The sequence below is a fragment of the Crocuta crocuta genome, unplaced genomic scaffold (genome assembly GCF_008692635.1).
Source record: "Crocuta crocuta isolate KB4526 unplaced genomic scaffold, BGI_CrCroc_1.0 scaffold162, whole genome shotgun sequence".
Lineage (NCBI taxonomy): Eukaryota > Metazoa > Chordata > Mammalia > Carnivora > Hyaenidae > Crocuta > Crocuta crocuta.
In genome coordinates, this window is record NW_027529433.1 from 3,475,545 (window position 1) to 3,498,062 (window position 22,518).

Here is a 22,518-nt window from a genome sequence, read left to right on the forward strand (position 1 = left end):
TCTGAGAGATAATAAAGCACATGAGAAAGACATGTCCACAAGACTAATGGAATTTTTAACATAATATATCAAGCCAAGGAATTTTCTCTCACCTTTTAAGTTTCTAAAAAGTTACTAGTATACTCTACTAGTATATGTGCTAGTACTAACAAAGAACAATCAGAAATCTACATTTAAAAAACATCAATAGCAGCAAAATACAAGAAATATTTAGAAATGCATTTACCAAAATATATATAAAACTTGTACACTTAAAATTAACAAATATTGATGTAAGAAATTAAAAGCCTAAACAAATGAAGAGCTATACCATGCTCATGAATAAAGTAACTACTGTTAAGATGTTAATTCTCCTGAAATTAATCTATAGAGTCAGTACAATTAAAAAGAAAAGCCAAGATGGGAGCCTAGATGGCTCAGCTGGTTGAGTGTCCAACTTTGGCTCAGATCATGATCTCACGGTTTGAGGGTTCAAGCCCTGCACTGGGGCCTGGAGCCTAATTTGGATTCTGTGACTCTCTCTCTGTCCCTCCTCTGTTCACACTCTCTCTCAAAATAAATAAATAAAAATAAAAAGAGAGAGAGAGAGAAAAGAAGGAAAAGACAAGACCAGACCTAGCAGGCTTAGTTCTAGAAACTGAGAAAATAACTTTAAATTTTATCTGAAAGGCAAAAAAAAAAAAAAAAAAAAAAACAACAACAACAAGAAAAGCCAAAAGGAGGAGGAGGAGGAGGAAAGAAAAAAAGTTGGAGGATTTGCCTAACCAGCCTTCAAGACTTACAACAGTATGGCACTGGCAAAAAGGATAGATAAAAAAGGTAACAAAAAATATTGAAGTATTTGTGAATGTTATACCATTATATTAATGATTCAAACTAATGAGGGACAGATATATAGATGTAATAAAACTGGTAGCATGTTGTTGGTTTTTAAAGTTTGGTGATATGAGGATCTTATACTCTATTTTTATATACATTTGATATTTTCCATGATAAAAAAGCTTTAAGAAAGCATCCAAGTTTATAAAAGATTTGAAAAAGGTTTCTAGTAAAGTGGTTAATGTAAAATTTTAAATGACACTTGAATGATTAAGTTTCATTCATTTGTAGGGCTGGCAAAATATGGCCTGTAAGCAAAATACTGCCTCTGAGCTGTTTTACAGGCCAGTAAGATAAAATAATTTTTACATTAAAAAAAAATTTTTTTTAATGTTTTATTTATTTCTGAGAGAGACACAGTGTGAGCAGGGGAGGGTCAGAGAGGGAGACACAGAATCTGAAGCAGGCTCCAGGCTCTGAGCTGTCAGCACAGAGCCCAACACGGGGCTCAAATCCAACGAACCATGAGATCATGACCTGAGCCAAAGTCAGACAATCAACTGAGTCACCCAGGCGCCCCTACATTTTTAAAGCGTTGTTTCAAAAAGAAAGAAAAGAAAAACAATATTTAACAGAGGCCCCACACGTCTATAATAGTTACTATTTGGCCCCTACAGAAAAATTGTGCCAACCTCCTGATCTAGGGAATCAGTTAGGCAGAGCAACACAATCCTAGAACTGATAGTAGGTACTATCCTATACCTAACTACATTTGGTGGGTAACAAAAAGACACAAATTTCTTTAGAACAATGCTCAAATTAAATTTTATCATATTTAAAAGTTCTTTCATCTGAATGTTATGTTCATACAGAAACATTCACATATGAAACAATTTGCAATTATGTGGAAAATAAAATTCTATATACTTGCTCCCTTCCCTTTTTTACATTCATGGAAACATTTCTTCTCTTTCAAGTACTGCTATAATGGAGATCTAACAGGCTTCTATACAAAAGAATTTTCCTCACTAGCTAATTATTTACTTAGAGATTCACATTATCAAATAATGTTCTTATATCCTAGAACAAATACCATATAGAATATAAAGTAAAAATGAGACAAAACTCAAAATAAATATACATATACGCTAAAATAAGACTTCTACTACTTAAAGTTAGAGAAATATTTCAGAAGATGGCTGAATAATCCAGGGGAGGGGGAGGAAAGTAGGATATGAATTCTCCTTGGCAGATGAATATGAAGTATCAACTATTCAGATCATAAATGGAACACCAAAGTGACTATGAATAATGGCACTTCAGGAGCTTTCTGTAATTGCTTTTGTTTCACTTAGGCACCTGGATGGCTCAGTGAGTTAAGTATCTGACTCTTGGTCTCAGCTCAGACCATGATCTAGTGGTTTTCTGAGTTCAAGCTCCACATCAGGCTCTGTGCTGGCAGTGTAGAGCCTGCTTAGGATTCTCTCTCTTTCTATTGCTGTCTCCCCACCCCCACATCATGCTGTCTCTGTCTCTCTCAAAATAAATAAACTTTTAAAAAATAGTAACTGCTTTTTTTTCACTCAGAAGCAAATTTTTCCTTATTGTTAGCTTAAAAAAATAATTCCAACAAAGTATCCATAAAATATATTATTCGTAAAGTTATCTAAATTTTTTAATATTTATTTTTCTTAAATTTTTTTAAACATTCATTTATTTTTGAGAAACAGAGAGATACAGAGCACAAACTAGTCAGAGGCAGAGAAAGAGGCAGACACAGAAAGCAAAGCAAGTTCCAGGCTCTGGTCTGTAAGCACAGAGCCCAATGCAGGGCTTGAACTCACAGACTGAGAAATCATGACCTGAGCTGAAGTTGGACACAACCAACTGAGCTACCCAGGTACCCCTATTCTTAAAGTTATTTAAATCTCTACAATACTACCTGTTTAGGCTGCCTGCCAAGATCTATTGCTTTAACGTAAAAGTAATAGTAATAGTAAAAGATATCTATTTTTTACTATAAGTATATGTTATATATGTTCAAAACTGTAAAAAGATTTACCTACATAGAGTTTAAAATAGTTTCTTCCAAATATAAATGCTCATTTTTCCTAAAAAATACTATAACCTGTCGTCAAAGTCAGGCTCAAACAAATTACTAATGAAGTTACCATTGTCTTAGGTCAACACAAGCCATCCAGGACAAGTATATATTGGGATTCAGAAAAAATTTTAAGTATGTCAATAAATAAAGCCTAACATAGAACTTTCACATGTCGTTCTCAGCAGCTTCTACATCTGTTCTTGTNAGACCTGATCATAACTGTAAAGTATAAAAATGGTAACACGTTTTTGACTAAATATAATTGCTATTTGAAACAACAAGGACAAATCAGTAATGAGCTTTCAAGACAAGGGAAATAAAATTAAACATGGTACAGAAAACATCAGTTATTAGTTCATAAATATTCCAACAAAAACAAGCAATTTCTCAGGCTCTCTTGGGCTTTCTCTCCTCAGGCAACAAGACTGCCATAATCTTACAATACAGTACTGGGGCAGCTGGGTGACTCAGTCAGGTAAGTATCCAACTCTTAATTTCCGCTCAGGTCATGATCTCACAGTTCGTGAGATTGAGCCCCTACATAGGGGTCGCCCTGCTTGGGATTCTCTCTCTCTGTGCTCCTCTCACACTCACGCACAGACGCATGTGCACAGAAATGGACTCTTTCTTTCTCTCTCAAAAAATAAACTTAACAAAAAAGCAAGAAAAAGCTGGTACTAATTACAGAATAAAGTTATGTATGTAATAAAAATTTAAATTCATTATTGATGCTGAATTCCCTTTCTCTTAAAATTAACTAAAATAAAATAGAATCAGGAAAATGTCATGCCGAAAATAACACACTCCTTGTTAGCGTGTTAAATTACTATGTTTTGTGTGGGGACAAGATATAGTCTTCTTAATTTATCAACTGGCACACTGATGAAGCAGTCTGAATTACTGATTTCTTTCCCTTAAGTTTGACTGCTTTTAGGCATATATTATTACGAATTTGGCCAAGAAATAAAAAGAGAATGGAAAAACAAAACAAAACAAGCGTTCACTTGAGGACCTCTTCTGCTGAGTCCTGGCCTAGATTTTCCACATAAATTTATGTATCTCAGTAGCTTTCAAAACTTTTCCAATACATACATTATAAAGATAGGGCCCTAGGAACAAATTTAACCAAGGAGGTAAAAGATCTTCACAATGAAAACTATAAAATACTGACAAATGAAAGTGAAGACAACAAAAAAATATAAAGATATCTCATATTCGTGGATTGGAAGAATTATTAGAAAGTCCATAGTACCCAAGGTGATCTACAGATTTAATGCAATCCCTATCAAAACTCCAATGGCATTTTTCACACAAATAGAAAAGGCATTGGAAAAATTCCTACAGAACCACAAATGACCCAGAACAGCTACAGCAATCTTAAGCAAGAACAAAGCTGGAAGGATCACACTTGATTTCAAATTATACTACAAAGCTATAATAATCAAAATAGTATGGTACCAGCATAAAAAAAAAGACACAAAAACCACACTAGAGAGCCCAGAAATAAACCCATACATATACAATCATATATATATGACTAATCTTTGACAAAGGTGCCAAGACTTCACAATGGAAAAAGGGTAGTCTTCAACAATGTTGGGCAGGGGGGCCTGGGTGGCTCAGTCGGTTAAGTGTCCGACTTCAGCTCAGGGCATGATCTCACAGTCTGTGGGTTCAAGCCCCACGNAATTTTTTTTTTAAATGTTGGGCAAACTAGATATCTACATGCAAAAGAATGAAGCTGGACCCCTATCTTCCACCATACACAAAAGCCAAGTCAAAATGGATTAAAGATTTAAATGTAAGCCATGAAATGTTAAAACTCCTTAGAACAGAAGAGCATAAAAAAGCCCCCTGACAATGGTCTTGCAATGATTTTTTGGACTTGACACCAAAATCACAGGCAACATAAGCTAAAATCAAGTGGAACTACATCAAACTAAAAAGTTCTTGCACAGAATAAGAAATAGTCGACAAAATGAAAAAGCAATGTACAGAATGGGAGAAAATTATTTGCAAACAATATACCCAATAAGGGGCTAATATCCAAAATACATGAAAGAAACTCATATGACTCAATCAATCAATAATCCAATTTAAAAACGGGCAAAGGACCTGAACATTTTCCCAAAGACACACAAATATCAACAGGTACATGAAAAGATGTTCAACATGAGGGAAATGCAAATCAAATCCACAACGTGATACCCTCTCACACTCATTAAAAGACTATTATCAAAGTCAAAGGTAACAAGTGTTGGCAAGGATGCAAAGAGAAGGAAACTCTATATACTGTCGGTGAGAAATGTAAACTCGTACAACCACACTGGAAAACAGTATGGAGACTCCTCAAAAAATTAAAAATATGAGACACCTGGGTGGCTCAGTTGGTTGGGCATCTGGCTCTTGATTTTGGCTCAGGTCATGATCTCAGGATTTGTGGATTCATGGCCCCGTGTCAGGCTCTGTGCTGACAGGATGCAGAGCATGCTTGGGATGCTCCCTCTCTGCTCCTCCCCCACTTGCATTCACTCTCTCTTAAAAATAAATAAACTTTAAAAAATTTAAAAATAGAACTATGATATGATCCAGCAATTCCACTTCTGGGTATATATTCAAAGGAAATAAAATTAGTATCTCAAAGAGATATCTGCACTGCACTGTAGCATCAAACACAGTAGCCAAGATAAGAAAACCTAAATGTCAAGTGATGAATGGATAAAGAAAATGTGGTACATAAACATATATACACACATACACATACGCATATAAACATACCTACACACACATACCACAGTGAAATATCATTTGGCCTTAAAAAAGAAGGAAATTCTGCCATTTGCAACATGGATAAATCTGGGAGACAATATAGTAAATGAAATAAACTAAACATAAAAAGAAAATACTGCATGATCCCCACTTTTATGTGAAATTTTTAAAAATTAAAAATTAAAATTTATTAATTTATTAATTCTGTTTATTAGCAGAGAGTAGAACAGTGATTATCATGAGCTAGGGGGTATGGAGGAAATGGGGTGATATTGGTGAAAGCATACAGATTCCAGTTATAAAATGAGTAAGTTCTGGAGACATAATTTACAATATGGTTACTTCAATTAAAAATAATGCACTGTAGGGCACCTGGGTGGCTTAGTCGGTTAAGCATCTGACTTCGGCTCAAGTTATGATCTCACAGTTTGTGAATTCAAGCCTCACGTCAGGCTCTGTGCTGACAGCCAGCTCAGAGCCTGGAACCTGTTTCAGACTCTGTGTCTCTGTCTCTCTCTGACTCTCCCCTGCTCACTGTCTCTCTCTCTCTCAGAAATACTTAAAAGTTTTTTAAAAATAATGCATTATATACCTGAAATTTACTAAGAGAGTGTGTTTTAGTTCCTCTCACCACAAGAAAAACCTTTGAATAACAAAGGTTTGAACTGCACAGGTCAGACTTTTTTCAATAAATACAGTATAGTACTGTAAATGTAATGTAAAATCTTCTCTATGACTTTTTTTTGACAATCATTAATATTTATTCTATGATTTAGTCTTCTTAATTCTACATATTTTTCTTTCATAGTTTATTGTCAAGTTGGTTCCCATATAAAATCCAGTGCTCATCCCAAAAAGTGCCCTCCTCCATGCCCATCACCCCTATCAGCCCTCGGTTTGTTCTCAGTATTCAAGACTCTCTCATGGTTTGCCTCCCACCCTCTCTCCAACTATTTTCCCCCTACTCCTCCCCCATGGTCCTCTGTTAAGTGTCTCCTGTACCACTTATAAGGGAAAACATATGGTATCTGTCTTTCTCTGCCTGACTTATTTTGCTCAGCGTAACACCCTCAAGTTCCATCCATGTTGCTACACATGGCCAGATTTCATTGTTTCTCATTGCCATATAGTACTCCATTGCATAGATAAACCACATCTTTTTGATCCATTCATCCGTTGATGGACGCTTAGGCTCTTTCCATGATTTGGCTATTGTTGAAAGTGTTGCTATGAACATTGGGGTACATGTACTCCTATGCATCAGCACTTCTGCATCCCTTGGGCAAATTCCTAGCAGTGCTACTGCTGGGTCACAGGGGAGTTCTATTGTTAGTTTTCTGAGGAACCTCCACACTGTTTTCCAGACGGGCTGCACTAGTTTACATTCCCACCAACAGTGTAGGAGCGTGCCCGTTTCTCCACAACCTCGCCAGCATCTATAGTCTCCTGATTTGTTCAGTTGAGCCACTCTGACCAGCATGAGGTGGTATCTCAGTGTGCTTTTGATTTGTATTTCCCTGATGAGGAGGGACGCTGAGCATCGTTTCATGTGTCTGTTGGCCATCTGGATGTTTTCTTTGGAGAAGTGCCTGTTCATGTCTTCTGCCCATTTCTTCACTGGATTATTTGTTTTTTGGGTGTGGAGCTTGGGGAGTTCCTTATAGATTTTGGATACTAACCCTTTATCAGATATGTCATTTGTAACTATCTTTTCCCAGTCCGTCGGTTGCCTATTAGTTTTATTGATTGTTTTCTTGGCCACGCAGAAGCTTTTTACCTTGATAAGGTCCCAATAGTTCATTTTTGCTCTTGATTCTCTTGCCTTTGGGGATGTGTCAAGTAAGAAATGGCTGCGGTTGAGGTCAGGGAGCTTGTTTCCTGCTTTCTCCTCTAGGGTTTTGATGGTTTCCTGTCTCACATTCAGGTCCTTTATCCATTTTGAGTTTATTTTTGTGTATTGTGTAAGAGAGTGATCTAATTTCATTCTTTTCCATGTTGCTGTCCAGTTCTCCCAGCACCATCTGTTAAAGAAGCTGTCTTTTTTCCACTGGATACTCTTTCCTGCTTTGTCAAAGATTAGTTGACCATATATTTGTGGGTCCAATTCTGAGTTCTCTATTCTATTCCATTGGTCTACGTGTCTGTTTTTGTGCCACTTCCCTACGATTTCAATATTTTCTCTCCAACCTACTTTAAGAATACAGTAAATAATACGTATAACATACAAAATGGATATTAACTGACTATGTTATTGGTAACACTTCCAGTCAACAGGCTATTAAAGTGAAGTTTTGGGGGTGTCAAAAGTTATAAAAGGATTTTCAACTGTGTTGCTGTTGTTCAGGGGCCAGCTATATTTAAAACTCAGTAAGCTAACACTTTATAAATATTTTACCCCCTTTTTTAATGTTTCTAAATAAAGTAAAATATTGAAATTAAAAAAAAATTTTTTAAGATAGAGCCTCTAAGAGATCTGTAAGATAACTGTCCTTAAAACTCTTCCTCCAAGGGTGCCAAGAGGGTCCATCATATTTTCTCCTTTCTAAAATTAAACATTATACAAGATGTCTTGAGTAATTCATTCACAATCATCTTTTTTATTTTATAATCAATACCAAAAAACCTTAGACTAACCTCATCTCAACTAAAAATTCGAAATCAATTACTTCAACTCACACAGTATCTTCAAACTAATCAGAATTTCCAAAGAACAGTTATAATAGAAGTCAGGAGCTTGGTTAACTCTTGATTCCTCTACAGCCTCTTTTTTGTCCAGGCAACCATATAGTCACCTAAAAGCTAGAGTAAAATAAATTATTAATTCAGAAAGATAATTCAGATATTTTAAAGAGTTCTGTTAATATAGCAACTTGAAAAACTGACAAAGGATTTTCAAATGGAGAAAAGAATGTAAACTCAAGAGGGTACTGTTTTTCAAAAACCTAAATATTCAGGTTTCAAAACACAGATTATGAATTTTCAAAGTAATTAAAACTTTAACAAAAAGTTTCCTTGGAGCTGACTGAACCAGCTTATTATTACTTATAATAAATTCACTATTACCAATCTTAAGTGACTCCTCTACAAGAGCCAGCAAGTACAAGTCTTCTACATTCTATTTCTCTGGTCACAGCTTGATTTCCTGCCCTCAGTCAATTTTATTTCAAACCCTCTCCACTACTCTCAAACCCTGGATATCCCACTTCATTCTCCTCACTCTTAACAGATGACCGTGTACAATAATTCACAGAGGAAACTGGAAGAAGCCACTCAAATATGCCAACTCCACATTAATTTCTCTGCCTTGTATCTACAAACTTCCTTATTATCATCTACACCTATCCTCCCCTCCTTTCTTCCAGTTCCAGAAAGCTTTTCTCTTACCTAAAGCCGATCACTCCAACCATAAGCAAGATACATGCCCCTTCTATCTTCTGAGGCACCTTAGTCATGTTCTTTTCTTGGCAGAATAGTCAGTCTCCCCTCTCTCCACTAATCTTTCCCATAAACATTTATAAGTGGTTAAAATAAAAATAAAACAATTTAAAAACTCCTTTGTTCCAACTGCAAATCTTTAGCTCCTCCACTTCATAGCCAAACTTCCCAAAACAGTTGCATATATTTTTAGTATCCGTTTCTGTTTCCCATTCTTTCCTCAAACTATTTCAGTCTTGAATCCAGGCTCTCTCCTCTCCCTGAACAATCACATCCACAGTCTTGGCTTCAATTACCATCTAAATGCCAACAATTACCAAATGTACATTTCTAGTCAATACCTTTCCTCTGAATTCCAGATCTATAATATTAAACTATCATCTCTGATATCTAATTTGATGTTTCAAATACACACTAAAGACAACATGTCCCCAGTATTGATGAGGCCCGTTTATCCTCTAATTCCTACTAAGCACACACACACACAAATATTGCTCCACTTCCATTTGGTTCCATCTCCGTAAATGATACTACCATGAATCCATGGAGAAGCCTGAAATCCTCAGTATCTTCTTCTCTATCTAATTCAGTGCCCCCTCAACCAGTGGCAATTCTACCTTCAGGTGACATATGGCAATGTCTGTAAACTTTTTTGTTTCTCATAATGGGACTAGCAGCATCTAGTGAGCTGAAAGCCAGGAATGCTACATTCTAAAATGCAAAAGACACTCCTTCCACAAAGAAAGTAGGCTTGGATGACCTAATATAATCCATCCTCAAGCCTATCAATTCCAATTCCCAAATACAACTTAAAGACATCAATTTCTCTTCATAATGTAAAGTGTTCTACAAGCATTTCATAATTCAAGGCACAAATACCTTTCACCTAGAACAGAACACTACAATAACTTCTCTACATCTACCCTTATTCAGATTCATACAGCGAAGTCTCAGAATCATAACCTTCAGTGATAAAGAAAAAGAATCCCTCGCTTTGGCTGCTACACAGGTAGGGGTCCTTATGGATCCAACACAACTAAAAATAAGCCCCACCTATTTGTTTGGGTTCCTACTATATTGAGGATTCCCATTCAATAAAGCATCCCCTCAGTCTCAAACAGCTCTCTGTTGGTGTATTTCCTTCTGTGTCTACTTACAGCACCTTCACTGACTCAGAGCTCCACTTTTAACTGCCTTGTCTCAGTACCCACCTCAAGCCAATATCTCAACTCTATTTTGTATATTTTTAATATCCCCTGCAGCAGCACCCAGCCATACTAAGCCGCCTACTTGGTCTGACCAAGTTATTTCCCAGGGTACCAATTATTAGTCTTGATAGTGTTCCAGTTACAAAATTGTTTAGCTTTCGAATTATCTGCTCTAGCCTTATTTTTCCATAGATCTATATTCTTAGTGTGCAATTTGCACAAGGTGAGGTTTCTCAAAAGCACAAAAATTACAGATCTTCCCACAGTTCCAAAAGTTCTTGTGGGATGCCTGGGTGGATCAGTCAGTTAAGTGCCTGACTTCGGCTCAGGTCAGGATCTCACAGTTCGTGGGTTCAAGCCCTGCAACGGGCTCTGCGCTGACAGCTCAGAGCCTGGAACCTGCTTCAGATTTTGTGTCTCCCTCTCTCTCTCTGCCTCTCCCCTACTTATGCTCTGTCTTTCTCTATCTCTCAAAAATAAATAAACATAAATTTTTTTTTTTTAAAAACAAATGACTAGTTAGTTCCTCAACTAATTTATATGCCTCAAATCTAGATTTCCTTATTTCTGTTAGTTGTCCAAAATCAAATTGCTGGAGACATCAAAGCCTCTCTCTCTCTCTCTCTCTCTCCTATATTCAGTGATTCCACAGATTCTACCAATTTTCCTTACGCATGGTCTCTCACATCTTTCCCACTACCCTATGCCATAATGGAAAGCTTCCACACCTCTCATCAAATAAATTTAATAGCCTTAATCACCCATCTTTCAGGTCCTCCTTACTCCAAGCTCAACTCCACTCTACCACAAGAACTATCTTCCCCAAACTGTCAATCTGACTGCGCTATTTCTCTACTCAAAAACCTTCAATGGCGTTCTACTGTGCATTCAAAACCCCAACCACTACTCATTTTTTCACAGTGGACTTCCCATTCACTTCATGTTGTAACAGAGATAAACATAAGTAAGTGATACAAACCGTTGAGCACACTGCTGGCAAAGCAAGCCACTAAACATTAGCTATTACTTTAACAGATTACCTGGTGTTATAGTCAATTCTAAGAATGGCCTCTCCCTACCCTTGATTTTAAACATCTTAAGTTCCTCCTCTTTGTATTATTAGAGACAAGGGTCAAATCTTGGTTGTGTCACTTACTAGCTGTGACCTTGAGCAAGTCATTTAGCTTTCTGAACCTCAGTAAAATTAGGATAATATCCATGTCATGGGGTTGTTTAAAAGACTACATGATAGTCTTTTACTAATGATAGTAACATACGAATGCCTAGGAAAGACTTCAATAAATGTTAGTTTTCTTTAAAAGGTCTCTTAAACTTCTGCCCAGTGAAGGAAACAATCAGCAAAACTAAAAGGCAACCAACGGAATGGGAGAAGAGAGTTGCAAATGACAAGAACTTATCAAACTCCACACCCAAAAAACAAATAATCAAGTGAAGAAATGGACAAAAGACATGAAGAGACACTTCTCCAAAGAAGACATCCAGATGGCTAACCAACACATGAAAAAATGCTCAACATCACTCATCGTCAGGGAAACAAATCAAAACCTCACACCTGTCAAAATGGCCAACATTAACAACTCAGGCAACAACAGATGTTGGCAAGGATGCAGAGAAAGAGGATCTGTTTTGCACTGCTGGTGGGAATGCAAACTGGTGTAGTCACTCTGGAAAACAGAATGGAGGTTCCTCAAAAAATTAAAAATAGACCTACCCTACAACCCAGCAATTGCACTACTAGGTACCTATCCAAAGGATACAAGAGTGCTGTTTCAAAGGGGCACATGGACCCTAATGTTTCTAACAGCACTATCAACAATAGCCAAAATATAGAAAGAAACCAAATGTCCATCGAAGGATGAATGGGTAAAGAAGATGTGGTATACACATACAATAGAGTATTACTCAGCAATCAAAGAGAATGAAAAATTGGGGTGCCTGGGTGGCTCAGTGGATTACGTGTCCAACTTCGGCTCAGGTCATGATCTCACGGTTCACGGGTTTGAGCCCCACGTCGGGCTCTGTGCTGACAGCTAGCTCAGAGCCTGGAGCCTGCTTCAGATTCTTTGTCTCCCTCTCTCTCTGACCCTCCCCTGCTCACGCTGCCTCTCTCTCTCTCAGAAATAAATAAAACATTAAAAAAATAAATAAATAAAAAATAATGAAATATTGCCATTTGCAACTACATGGATGGAACTAGAGGCTACTATGCTAAGCGAAATTAGCCAGAGAAAGACAAATGTCATATGACTTCGCTTACATGAGGATTTTAAGATACAAAACAGGTGAACATAAGGGAAGGAAAGCAAAAATAATATAAAAACGGGGAAGAGGACAAAATCTAAGAGACTCTTAAATACAGAGAACACACAGAGAGTTACTGGAGGGGTTGTGGGAGGAGGGATGGGCTAAATGGATAAGGGGCATTAAGGAATCTACTCCTGAAATCATCGTTGCACTATATGCTAACTAACTTGGATGTAAATTTAAAAAAAAAAAAAGATTTTACACTCTTCTTAAGATTATCTGAAATTTTAAAGAAATTCCATGAATAAAACAAAACCAAAGTAAAAAAAATTAAAAAATTTTAAAAACCAAAAGTGTTCTCTTAAAGAATAAACACAGAACTAACTGCTTGCTTGCTTTCTCCCACAACTAGGCAGGTAGAGAGTAGCACTCAAAAAAATTTGCGTAACAAAATATACCTTTATCTTTCTGAAATAAATGGTTATTCCAAAAACATGAGATATAAGAGATCTTTTTCTATGCTACTAGGCACAAAAAAACTTACTGATGTGGTACTATACTTCACTAAATGACATATATTGACTACTGTAAATTATGTTATTAAATTTACTGAGACTCAACATATACCTAGTCCATATGCAGAACTAGCAGTTAGTTCCAACAGTTAACTATAATGAATGTATAAATACACCAAAAACATAGAAAGCTTCAATATTTATAAATGCCATAGAAAATGAGCTTGCATATATATTAAAAACTCACATATAGCAAAAGATTCTTCTATATTCACTAAAAGAATTGGTCAGATTTGATTTATACCACAGGCTTTTGCATTATAGCATTATAAGCATTTCTTTAAAATTAGAAAGCAAAGAAAGGAGAAAGAATGGAGGAAGGTGGGAAACAGTACCAAAGCTTTTCATCTTTTCCCATTTTACTTTGCCTCTTCCTCCCTTCCAATGGTTTTACCTAATTGCTTTTCTACTTCATATTAACAAAAGAATGACAGAATCTTTTTAATGAACAGTGCTGGGACAACTGGACTAACAGCAAAAGAGTGAAGTTGGTCCCCTACTTTATAGCATATTAAAACTCAAAATGGACCAGAGACCTAAATCTAAGAGGAAAAACTATAAAATTCTTAGAATAACATGTAGACAATAATCTTTGTGACCTTGGATCAGGCAATGGTATCTTATATACGACACCAAAAGCTCAAGCAACCAAAGAAAAAGATAATTTGGACTTGGTTAAAATGAAAAGCTTTTGTGCTTCAAAAGATACCATCAAGAAAGGAAAAAGACAAACCAGGAATGGGAGAATATATTTGCAAATCATATATGTGATAATGGTTTAATATTCAGAATATACAAAGAACTCTTACAACTGAACAATAAAAAATAAATAATCCAATTAAAAAGTAGGCAAAAGACCTGAATAGAAAGTTCTCTAAAGAAAACACAGAAATAGTCAATATATAAATGAAAAGATGACCAACATCATTAGTTATTAGTAAAGTGCAAATCAAAATCACAATGGGATACCATTTCTTACCAACTAAGACGGCTATAATCAAAAAGTCAGACAATAATAAGTGTTGACAAGGATGTAGAAAAACTGGAATGCCCATACACTGATACTGAGAATGTAAAATGGTGCAGCCACTTTAGAAAACACTGGTAGCTCTCAAAAAGGTATACACAGAGTTACCAAGTAACACACCAATTTCACTAATAGGTATATGACCAAAAAATGAAAACATGTCCACACAAACTTGTACACAGATCTTCATAGCAGCATTACTCAGAACAGCCAAAAGAAGAAACAGCCCCAAAGTTGTTCAAATGATGAATGCATAAACAAAACACAATGGTATATCTAAGCAACAGAATATTATTCAGCTATAAAAGAGACAACTGACACATTCTGTGACATGGATGAACCTTGAAAATACACTAAGTTAAAAAAGCAAGACCACATACTGTAGAATTCCACTTACATGAAATGTCCAGAATAACCAAATCCAAAGAGATTAAAAAAAAAAAAAATCAACTGGTGGCAACCAAGAAGAGGGCAAGGGAGAGGACGGTTAGGGATGGGGAAGGGACTGGTACTAGGTACATGGTTTCTTCTGGAGATGATGAAAGCATACTAGAATTAGAAAGTGGTGATCACTGTATAACTGTATGAATATACTAAAAACTGAATCATACACCTATTATAATCATACACCTGAATGTGTACACTTATTACATTCCAGACCTATCCTGGTTGCCAGGAACCCAAAGATGAGTAAAATAAAGTCACTGTATTTCCTTCAGAATCATTCTCCTTAGCCTACAGATGTCAATTATTTCTTAAAAGTGGTGCAGCTTTGAAAGGTGAAAACAGCAAAATGTAAGCCATAGACAAGCGAAGAGAACACAGATATTCACATTATAAACTCTTCTAAATTACCTAAAACTTTTTGGGGGCATATGGTGGATATGCTTTTAATATTACTGTTAAATAACTCATTTTTCCACAATTGATAATGTCATTTTCCAAGAATTATTATTTAAACAGCTTCATTTCATTTATTGGAAATGCTTTTGACAAATGTTTCTGATAAATCTTTATCATATCACTCTGATTGTATCAGTTTCTCCATGAGTCCCTGGATTCAAATACCTCATGACAAACACAAATACTCAAAAAGGAAATGCTTTTTGACACTTATTATAATAACCATATGAAAATGTGTTTCTCTAAAATAACAACAAACAATAGAATTCTCTAAACTAAGAAATGAAATATTTTGAGCTCTAATCCAGATTTTTATGAACCAGAGAAAATCTGATTTCCTGATATGAAAGCTGCACTTCCATAAAAGAACAGCTAACAAAAATCAAAACATCAAATTTACCTAGAAAGCTGGGTTGAGAATTTAAACAGTACAAAAAAAGGCATATTCTATTTAATCTAAAACATTAGATACTTCTGATGTTTTCAATACTTTAATCAACTTCCCAAAAGGTAAAACTAAAATCTATATTATTATTACCTTATCTTTGGCCTCAGGCAGTGTGATTTCTCTAGGTTCTAAAAATGGTATTTCTCGAAAAGGTGGAACACATCTGACTATGTCTGGTACATAGTGTGTATGAAACAATGGTGGCATTGAGTATCTTCTTTCACCTGATAAAGGCACTATGTGGTTAACTAGAGTTGGCTCTTGGTGGGGTGAATGGAAACGCTGCCGTTTACCGTCAAGAGGAAGGTTTTTTTCATCGCTTAATCTCCTGAAAACAAGCAATATACCTTAGTGATTAAAGAAATAACTTTCTAATAACAGAAAATAATTAAAACTATATAAGTAACAAATACCAATACTGACTCTTTCAGCAAGGCCACATTAGTAGTTCTCTACGAATCTTAAAATATTCATTTTAATCACAAGAGAAGTCTTAGAAAAACACCTTAGGAAATATGCATACTGATAATGTATATATAAATAATTATTTTAAGAAAAAACCAAAATACTACATACATCAAAGTTAGTCTCCTGTATAACTACCCCAATGTGTTATCTCAGCAGTTAAAACTTGGGAGAAAAACTTTTATTCATAGAAACAATGACAATAAAAACCCAAATTCTAAATAAGGAGAGTAAGATTAAGTGAACTGAGTGCTATACAGTTAAAAGAGTCTTTAAGTCCACCTATATTCTAGATCATCAGTTGGAAAGATCATATTAAAAAGCCATAAAGACACTGAACATCTAAAGAAATACGAAAACTTACTGCATTTCAGATAAAGGTATTGTATTAATGTTAAATTTCTTGGGCATGACTAACATATTTTGGTTATATAGGAAAATATCCCTATTCTTAGGAGGAATGCACTGATGTGCTTTGGGGTACAGTGAAATGATGTCTACAACTTTTTATTATGGCTCAGGGGGGAAAAAAGTAGGGGTAGAGAAAGAGGAAAAAAAAACCAAATGCAGCAAAACTTTAATGAATCTAGGTAAACAGCACACAGATGTTCATTATACTATTATTATATTCTTTAAATTTTTCTAGAGGCATAAAATTTTTCAAAATGAAAGGCAGAAGGAAAATAACTATTTGTTTAAAAAAAGATATTTACTTCATTGTTATATTAAGTTTGTTCATAGAGACAATACTTTAGGAATGGTCCAATTACTTTTAGGCTCTAAAATTCTATGGGTCACAGCCATCTAAAGGTTTTTATTACAACACTCCTTTAGGATTACACCAATTCATCTCTACTTGACTGCCAAAATAAGTAGAACGCCTACTCACAAGTAAAAGTGTACAGTGCTAAAAAGATAAGAGTATATTTAATATCTGCTAACATAAAAGTGATTTAGCTTTATATGATGCTTCTCTTGAGAATGCCAATTTTAGTTTTTAAAGTACAACTAGAAACCAATGGAATTTATTTTCATTTGTGGTTCACAAATTAGTTATCCAGGCAATTTCAAAAAAATCTCAATAAAGTCAATACTTTTGGTATCATTATAAAGCTTTCCACAATGATAACTTTGAACAACTCACAGTGCTTTGAAGTTTTGCCTGGGTTCAAATCCTAGTTGTGCTTCTACCTGAATAACTAGCTGCTTAACCTCTGTGTTTCATCCTTCTCAACAGAAGAGGGATAACAGTACTTACCTCATAAAGTTTTGTGAAACTTAAATCATTTGTAAAATCCTCAGAACAACGCCTACTACATGAGTGATCAATAATTCTTAGCTAGTGTTATTTTTAATTGGACATAAAGGTAATGAATATTAAACAGCAATGTCTTGCAAATACTGCCGAATCTTATTTTAATAATCATGTATAAAATTCTATTATAATTACTTGTGGTACATCAATTTCTTTTAATTGGTTAAAATTAACTTTGACTTCTCTATAGAAAGCTTTAAATCGTGCAGAAATTTTTACTATAATAATATTTATTACAGAACCTTACCTGTATAAGATTTAGATAAATCAAATAGTAAACTTTACTAGAAAAAAGTTATTATGGGCTAAACTGTGTCCCCTCAAAATTCTAATGGTTAAGCAATAACTCCCAGTACCTCAAAATTTGACTGTTTTGGACATCCAGCTTTTATAAAAGTTAAAATGATGTCATTAAAAGTGGGTCTTAATCCAATATGATTCGTGTCCTTAGAAGTAGAGGACATTAGGACACAGAAAACACAGACAGAGAGATGACCATGTAGGACACAGAGAAGGCAGCCATCTACAAACCAAGGGGGGACATCTCAGAAGAAACCAAACATGCCAACACCTTGATCTTGGACTTCTAGCCCACAATCCTCCAGAATTGTGAGAAAATAAATTTCTGTTTAAGCCACCCAGTTTGATGTACTTTGTTATGACAGCCCTAGCAAACTAATTCAGAAAACCACCTAATTTAATCAAAATTTCAATTAAAAATATAGCTTCATTACATCTAAAATTTGCAATGGCAGGAATAAATCAGCAAAAGTATCCCTAAAAATTTTTTAACTTAATATAGAAGTTTTAAAATTCTGTGACAGAAATGACCTCGCATAATGTCCACCCTATCTTAATACAAGAAACACTGAACTATAGTTCGGAGAAATGCAAACTTTTCTTTTAAAATAATTAAGAAGTACTTACTTCCTTCCTCGAAATAACGGAGAAGTTGAGGTCTGTATGGGACTGACATTTCCATATGTCAACTGCTGTAATGACACAGCTCTTGACAAACTACCAAAAATACATAGAGAACAGTAGTAATAAACATTTTCCCTTAAAAACAAAAAGCAATTTCATAAAAAACTAAATATGTCAATGATCAGAAAAAACAAGACGGTTACTTTTTTAAAATTATTTTAGAGAGAGCACAAACAAGCACAAGTGGGATGGGGGCAGAGGAAGAGAGAGAGAATCTTAAGCAGACTCCACGCTCAGCACAGAGCCCAACATAGCAACTCAGTCCCATGACCCTGGGATCATGACCTGAGCCAATACCAAGAGCCAGTTACTCAACCGCATGAGCCACCCAGGCACCCCAACAATGACATTTTCTTTAACTTCAAACATTTCATATAAAAAGGATGTCTCAAGTAGAAAACAAAATTTATAAATGATATGGACCAAAATATCACCAAACTTACTCTGTATTCTGAAAGTTGAACTGTGCATCTATAAGCTGCTGGTGTGAATAAAGAGTTGGCGACAGAGCGAAGAAGTTATTATGCTGTTGATGGTTTGGAGTGAAAGGCGGGCGACCCAAAATTGAGTTTGGGAACATGCTCTTGTTCACTAAAAGTGAACATGTATTCTTCTACCTAGAATAATTTTAAAAGACAAATTATTGTATCTTGAAAATATTGAACTCTGTAATAACTAGTATCTATTATTTAAAACAATTATTTACCAAGTTATGAATTTCATTTACAAAGCTATTTCAAAACTTTCAACAGATCTCTTAAGTCCTACTACAGGTAACAAAAAACTTGTTAATAATGAATTTTAAATCTAGATTAAGAATATTATGCAAATGACAGAAAAAATATGCAAGTTTCTAATTTCTGATGAATTTAACCCAGTATCAACAGAACTTTCTGAAATCAGGTGATCACCACATACTTTGATAATAAAAAAGACACCACTCAGGACACACATTTAATGAAGCCGTATAGATTCTTAGGTTTATACCCAAATTTATTCAAAAGTATAAATCATAATATGACAACCTGATTCCTAGAATATAGATCTGACACATCTTCTTACAGATATACTCAAACAAAAGAAGGAATCTGTACTACCTAACTATAAAATTCTGAGATTTCCTTCGAAGTCTAAATAATTTATATAAAGGGCGTACAATAAAAGAGAGCTTGTTCCACAGCAATGGCGAAAACATACATAAGTCCCTCCTTATCCCACAATTTCACTTTCTGTGCTTTCAATTATCTGTGGTCAACCAGGCCCAGAGGCAGATGATCCTCCTGCTGACATATCATTAGCTCAATAGTAGCCTAACACTATGTCATAACAGACACATCATTCACCTCACTTCATTATCATCACATAGGTATTTTATCATCTACATCATCACAGAATACAATATAATAAGATATTCTGAGACAACATTTACAAAACTTTTATCACAGTATACTAATATAACTGTTCTATTTTATTATTAATTGTACTTAATTTATAATTTAAACTTTATCAAAGGTACATATGTACAGGAAAAAATATAGTATATATAGAGTTCAGTACTATCCACAGTTTTAGACATCCCCTGGGGGTCTTAGAATGTATCCCCTGTGGATGGGGGGGGCGGGGGGGGGGTANTACTGTACAAAGCAATCAGAACCTTTCACTTCACAGGCAGGAGACTAGAGATGTATACTTTGCAATGACTGATCCCAAAGGCTACAAACTTACAAAGAGTAGGGCAAGGTAACAAACTGAAATCAAGTATTAAGTAAAATCAACAAAGTGAAAATAGGATCCCCAGCCTACCTTCCAATGCAGGTAATGAGAAAACCCATCTATGGTATAACTGAGAAAGAAACCAAGTGACATGGTAACTAGAAAACCAATAATATAGTAACAGTTTTCTACCAAGGAAAAGTTAAGCCTGCTAGCAACCTACAGTAAAGTCTACTACTAAACTGCCCACCCATGCACACAGAGCTTCCAATTTGACTTCTAGAACCTCTCACTTAAAATAAACATCCAAGGATCACCAGAAGAGAAAAAGATCTACAAATAAACAAAAACAATACCAAGAGCAAATTTAAAAAAACAAATAAAACACACATACACACACCATAAAACATGCTGTGTAAAAAGCAGAAATGGCTCTTGGAAATTATAAAGTTAAAGACAAATACTGAATAAAAAGTTAAAAGAACACTGAGGAAATCTCTTAGAATAAATAGGAAAAACTAGTGAAGTCAGAAAGGAGGCAGGAAATGAGAAAAAATGTAAAAGAATCAAACTATATGGTCCAACATCCAACATAACAGAAGTTTCTGTAGAAGAGAGAAAACACATGGAAGGAAATTATCAAACAAACAAAACAAGAAAATGTCCCAAACTAAAAACAAAACAAAACAAAAACTAATCCTGAGATTTAAAGGACCTAATGAGCACGAGGACCTTTAAAAAAATTTATTTATCAAGCTATATTATGGTGACATTTCAGAACAGCAGGAAAAAGAAACGTATGAAATATTACAGAAGAGAAAAAAGCTATAAATAAAGAGCTGGCAATCAAAATGACTTTGATTAAAATCCTCAAGAGCAACAGAGGAAACTATAAGACAATGAAGTTAGTGCCTTCATGTCTCTGAAAGAAATGCTCTCAAGCTATAATTCTATACCCAGCTACACTATCAATGCAAGGGAGAATACAAACATGTTCAAACATGTTTTTTAAAGTATCAAAAAACAAAACAAAACAAAACAAAACCTGGGACCTAGGGAAAGGGAGATCTGCTGTAGGGCAGAGACAAAGTAAATTCCCCAGAATGGTGGTGAAGGGAAGCTACCAGCTTAAATTACAGCAAGAGGATAAAGGGTTTCAAGGAGATACCCAAGGAGAAAAAAAGAACTTTACTGACAGTTTACCTGATGTATTTGACCACAGAGAGGAGTTGTGCTAACAGAGCAAAAATAATCACAGAAACAAAAAAGGAGTAAGTTAAAAAGAAATTACTTAAAAAAATACACACATACACACTCAAATCATATAAAAAAGGAAATATAATCATTATCTATTTGGTTCTCACAACACAAACATAGAATACTAATTTAAACAAAAATTGTAACATTTATTCCATATAATCTCCTTCACATATTTATTTAAAGACTACATATATTATTAAAATATAAGGTAAATATTTACAGGTTCATATACAGTATAATTTAATGAGAGGGTACATTAAGGTGCTAAATCCTTATTTTCAGTAGATGTCAATTTTTTTTTTTTAATAGTGTCCCTCTGTCTGAAGAGGTCAGAATAACCAGATTCTTTTTTTTTNGAACCCACGAACCGTGAGATCATGACCTAAGCGAAAGTCGGACGCTTAACCAACTAAGCCACCCAGGCGCCCTGAGTAGATGTCAATTTTAAAAACAAGCCATGGAAGTTTTTTAAGACTAACAGAGGAAAATAACACTTAAGCATCTAAAAGAAATAATAGCTGCCTCTTGGTATTAAGACCAGATGGTTGGAAAAACTAGAGAAAACAGGAGAGAAAAAGAGGAAGATCTGTGAAGAAACTAATACATCACTCATACACACTTTGTTCCTTGTTTTTTTCAATTCTGTAAGACTAAATTTCCAAGGATGTGCACAAATAATGAGATTCACTAGTCCAGGTTTTATAATGGATTGTGAATAAGTCTTGGGACCCAATCACATCTCATCCCAAGTTCCTGACTCTGTAATCTGAACCAGAGGCAAGGTGTTACCTCCAGAAAACAAGAGTTTATTAACTCCCTTCAGCAGGTCTGTATCTCTTTTCACAGGAGATTTTTTAAAAAATCATTCCTATCATAATTGCTAACCTGTACTCCCTGATTTTCACTGCTCAAAGGAAATGGAAAGTATCTTGAACCAAACAGGATTCAAGATAATTCTTTATTAAAAGTACATGCAATAATCACAGAATGCCAGATTCAAGACTATCAACTAAAACCTTGTTCTAACCTTTGTCTGGGTTCGCTCCTTTCTTTCTTGGCTTTCTCCACTCTGCTTTCCTAATCCAAACTCCCACAAAATATAATTCCTGTTTCATAAGACTCATGCAAAAATGACATTAAATATAATTCATTAAAATGAATTTTCCTTGATATTTCATTTTGTTGCAAAGCAGATACTACTGATCAAACAAGGGAAGGAATATGTATT

At 35.0% G+C, this 22,518-nt stretch overlaps 1 protein-coding gene across 5 annotated transcripts in view; it reads right to left on the reverse strand.

The window, feature by feature from the left end:
* Nucleotides 1–22,518, reverse strand: part of TENT2 (terminal nucleotidyltransferase 2) — a 72,462-nt gene that overhangs the window by 46,920 nt on the left and 3,024 nt on the right. For all 5 annotated transcript variants that reach the window (XM_077759888.1, XM_077759887.1, XM_077759889.1 and 2 more), the window contains 3 exons: nt 18,761–18,934; nt 18,261–18,350; nt 15,644–15,881 (listed from right to left, as the gene is read on the reverse strand). In XM_077759888.1, coding sequence (XP_077616014.1) covers nt 15,644–15,881; nt 18,261–18,350; nt 18,761–18,897 — 465 coding nt within the window. In that variant the 5' untranslated portion in view covers nt 18,898–18,934. The remainder of the gene's footprint in view (nt 1–15,643; nt 15,882–18,260; nt 18,351–18,760; nt 18,935–22,518) is intronic.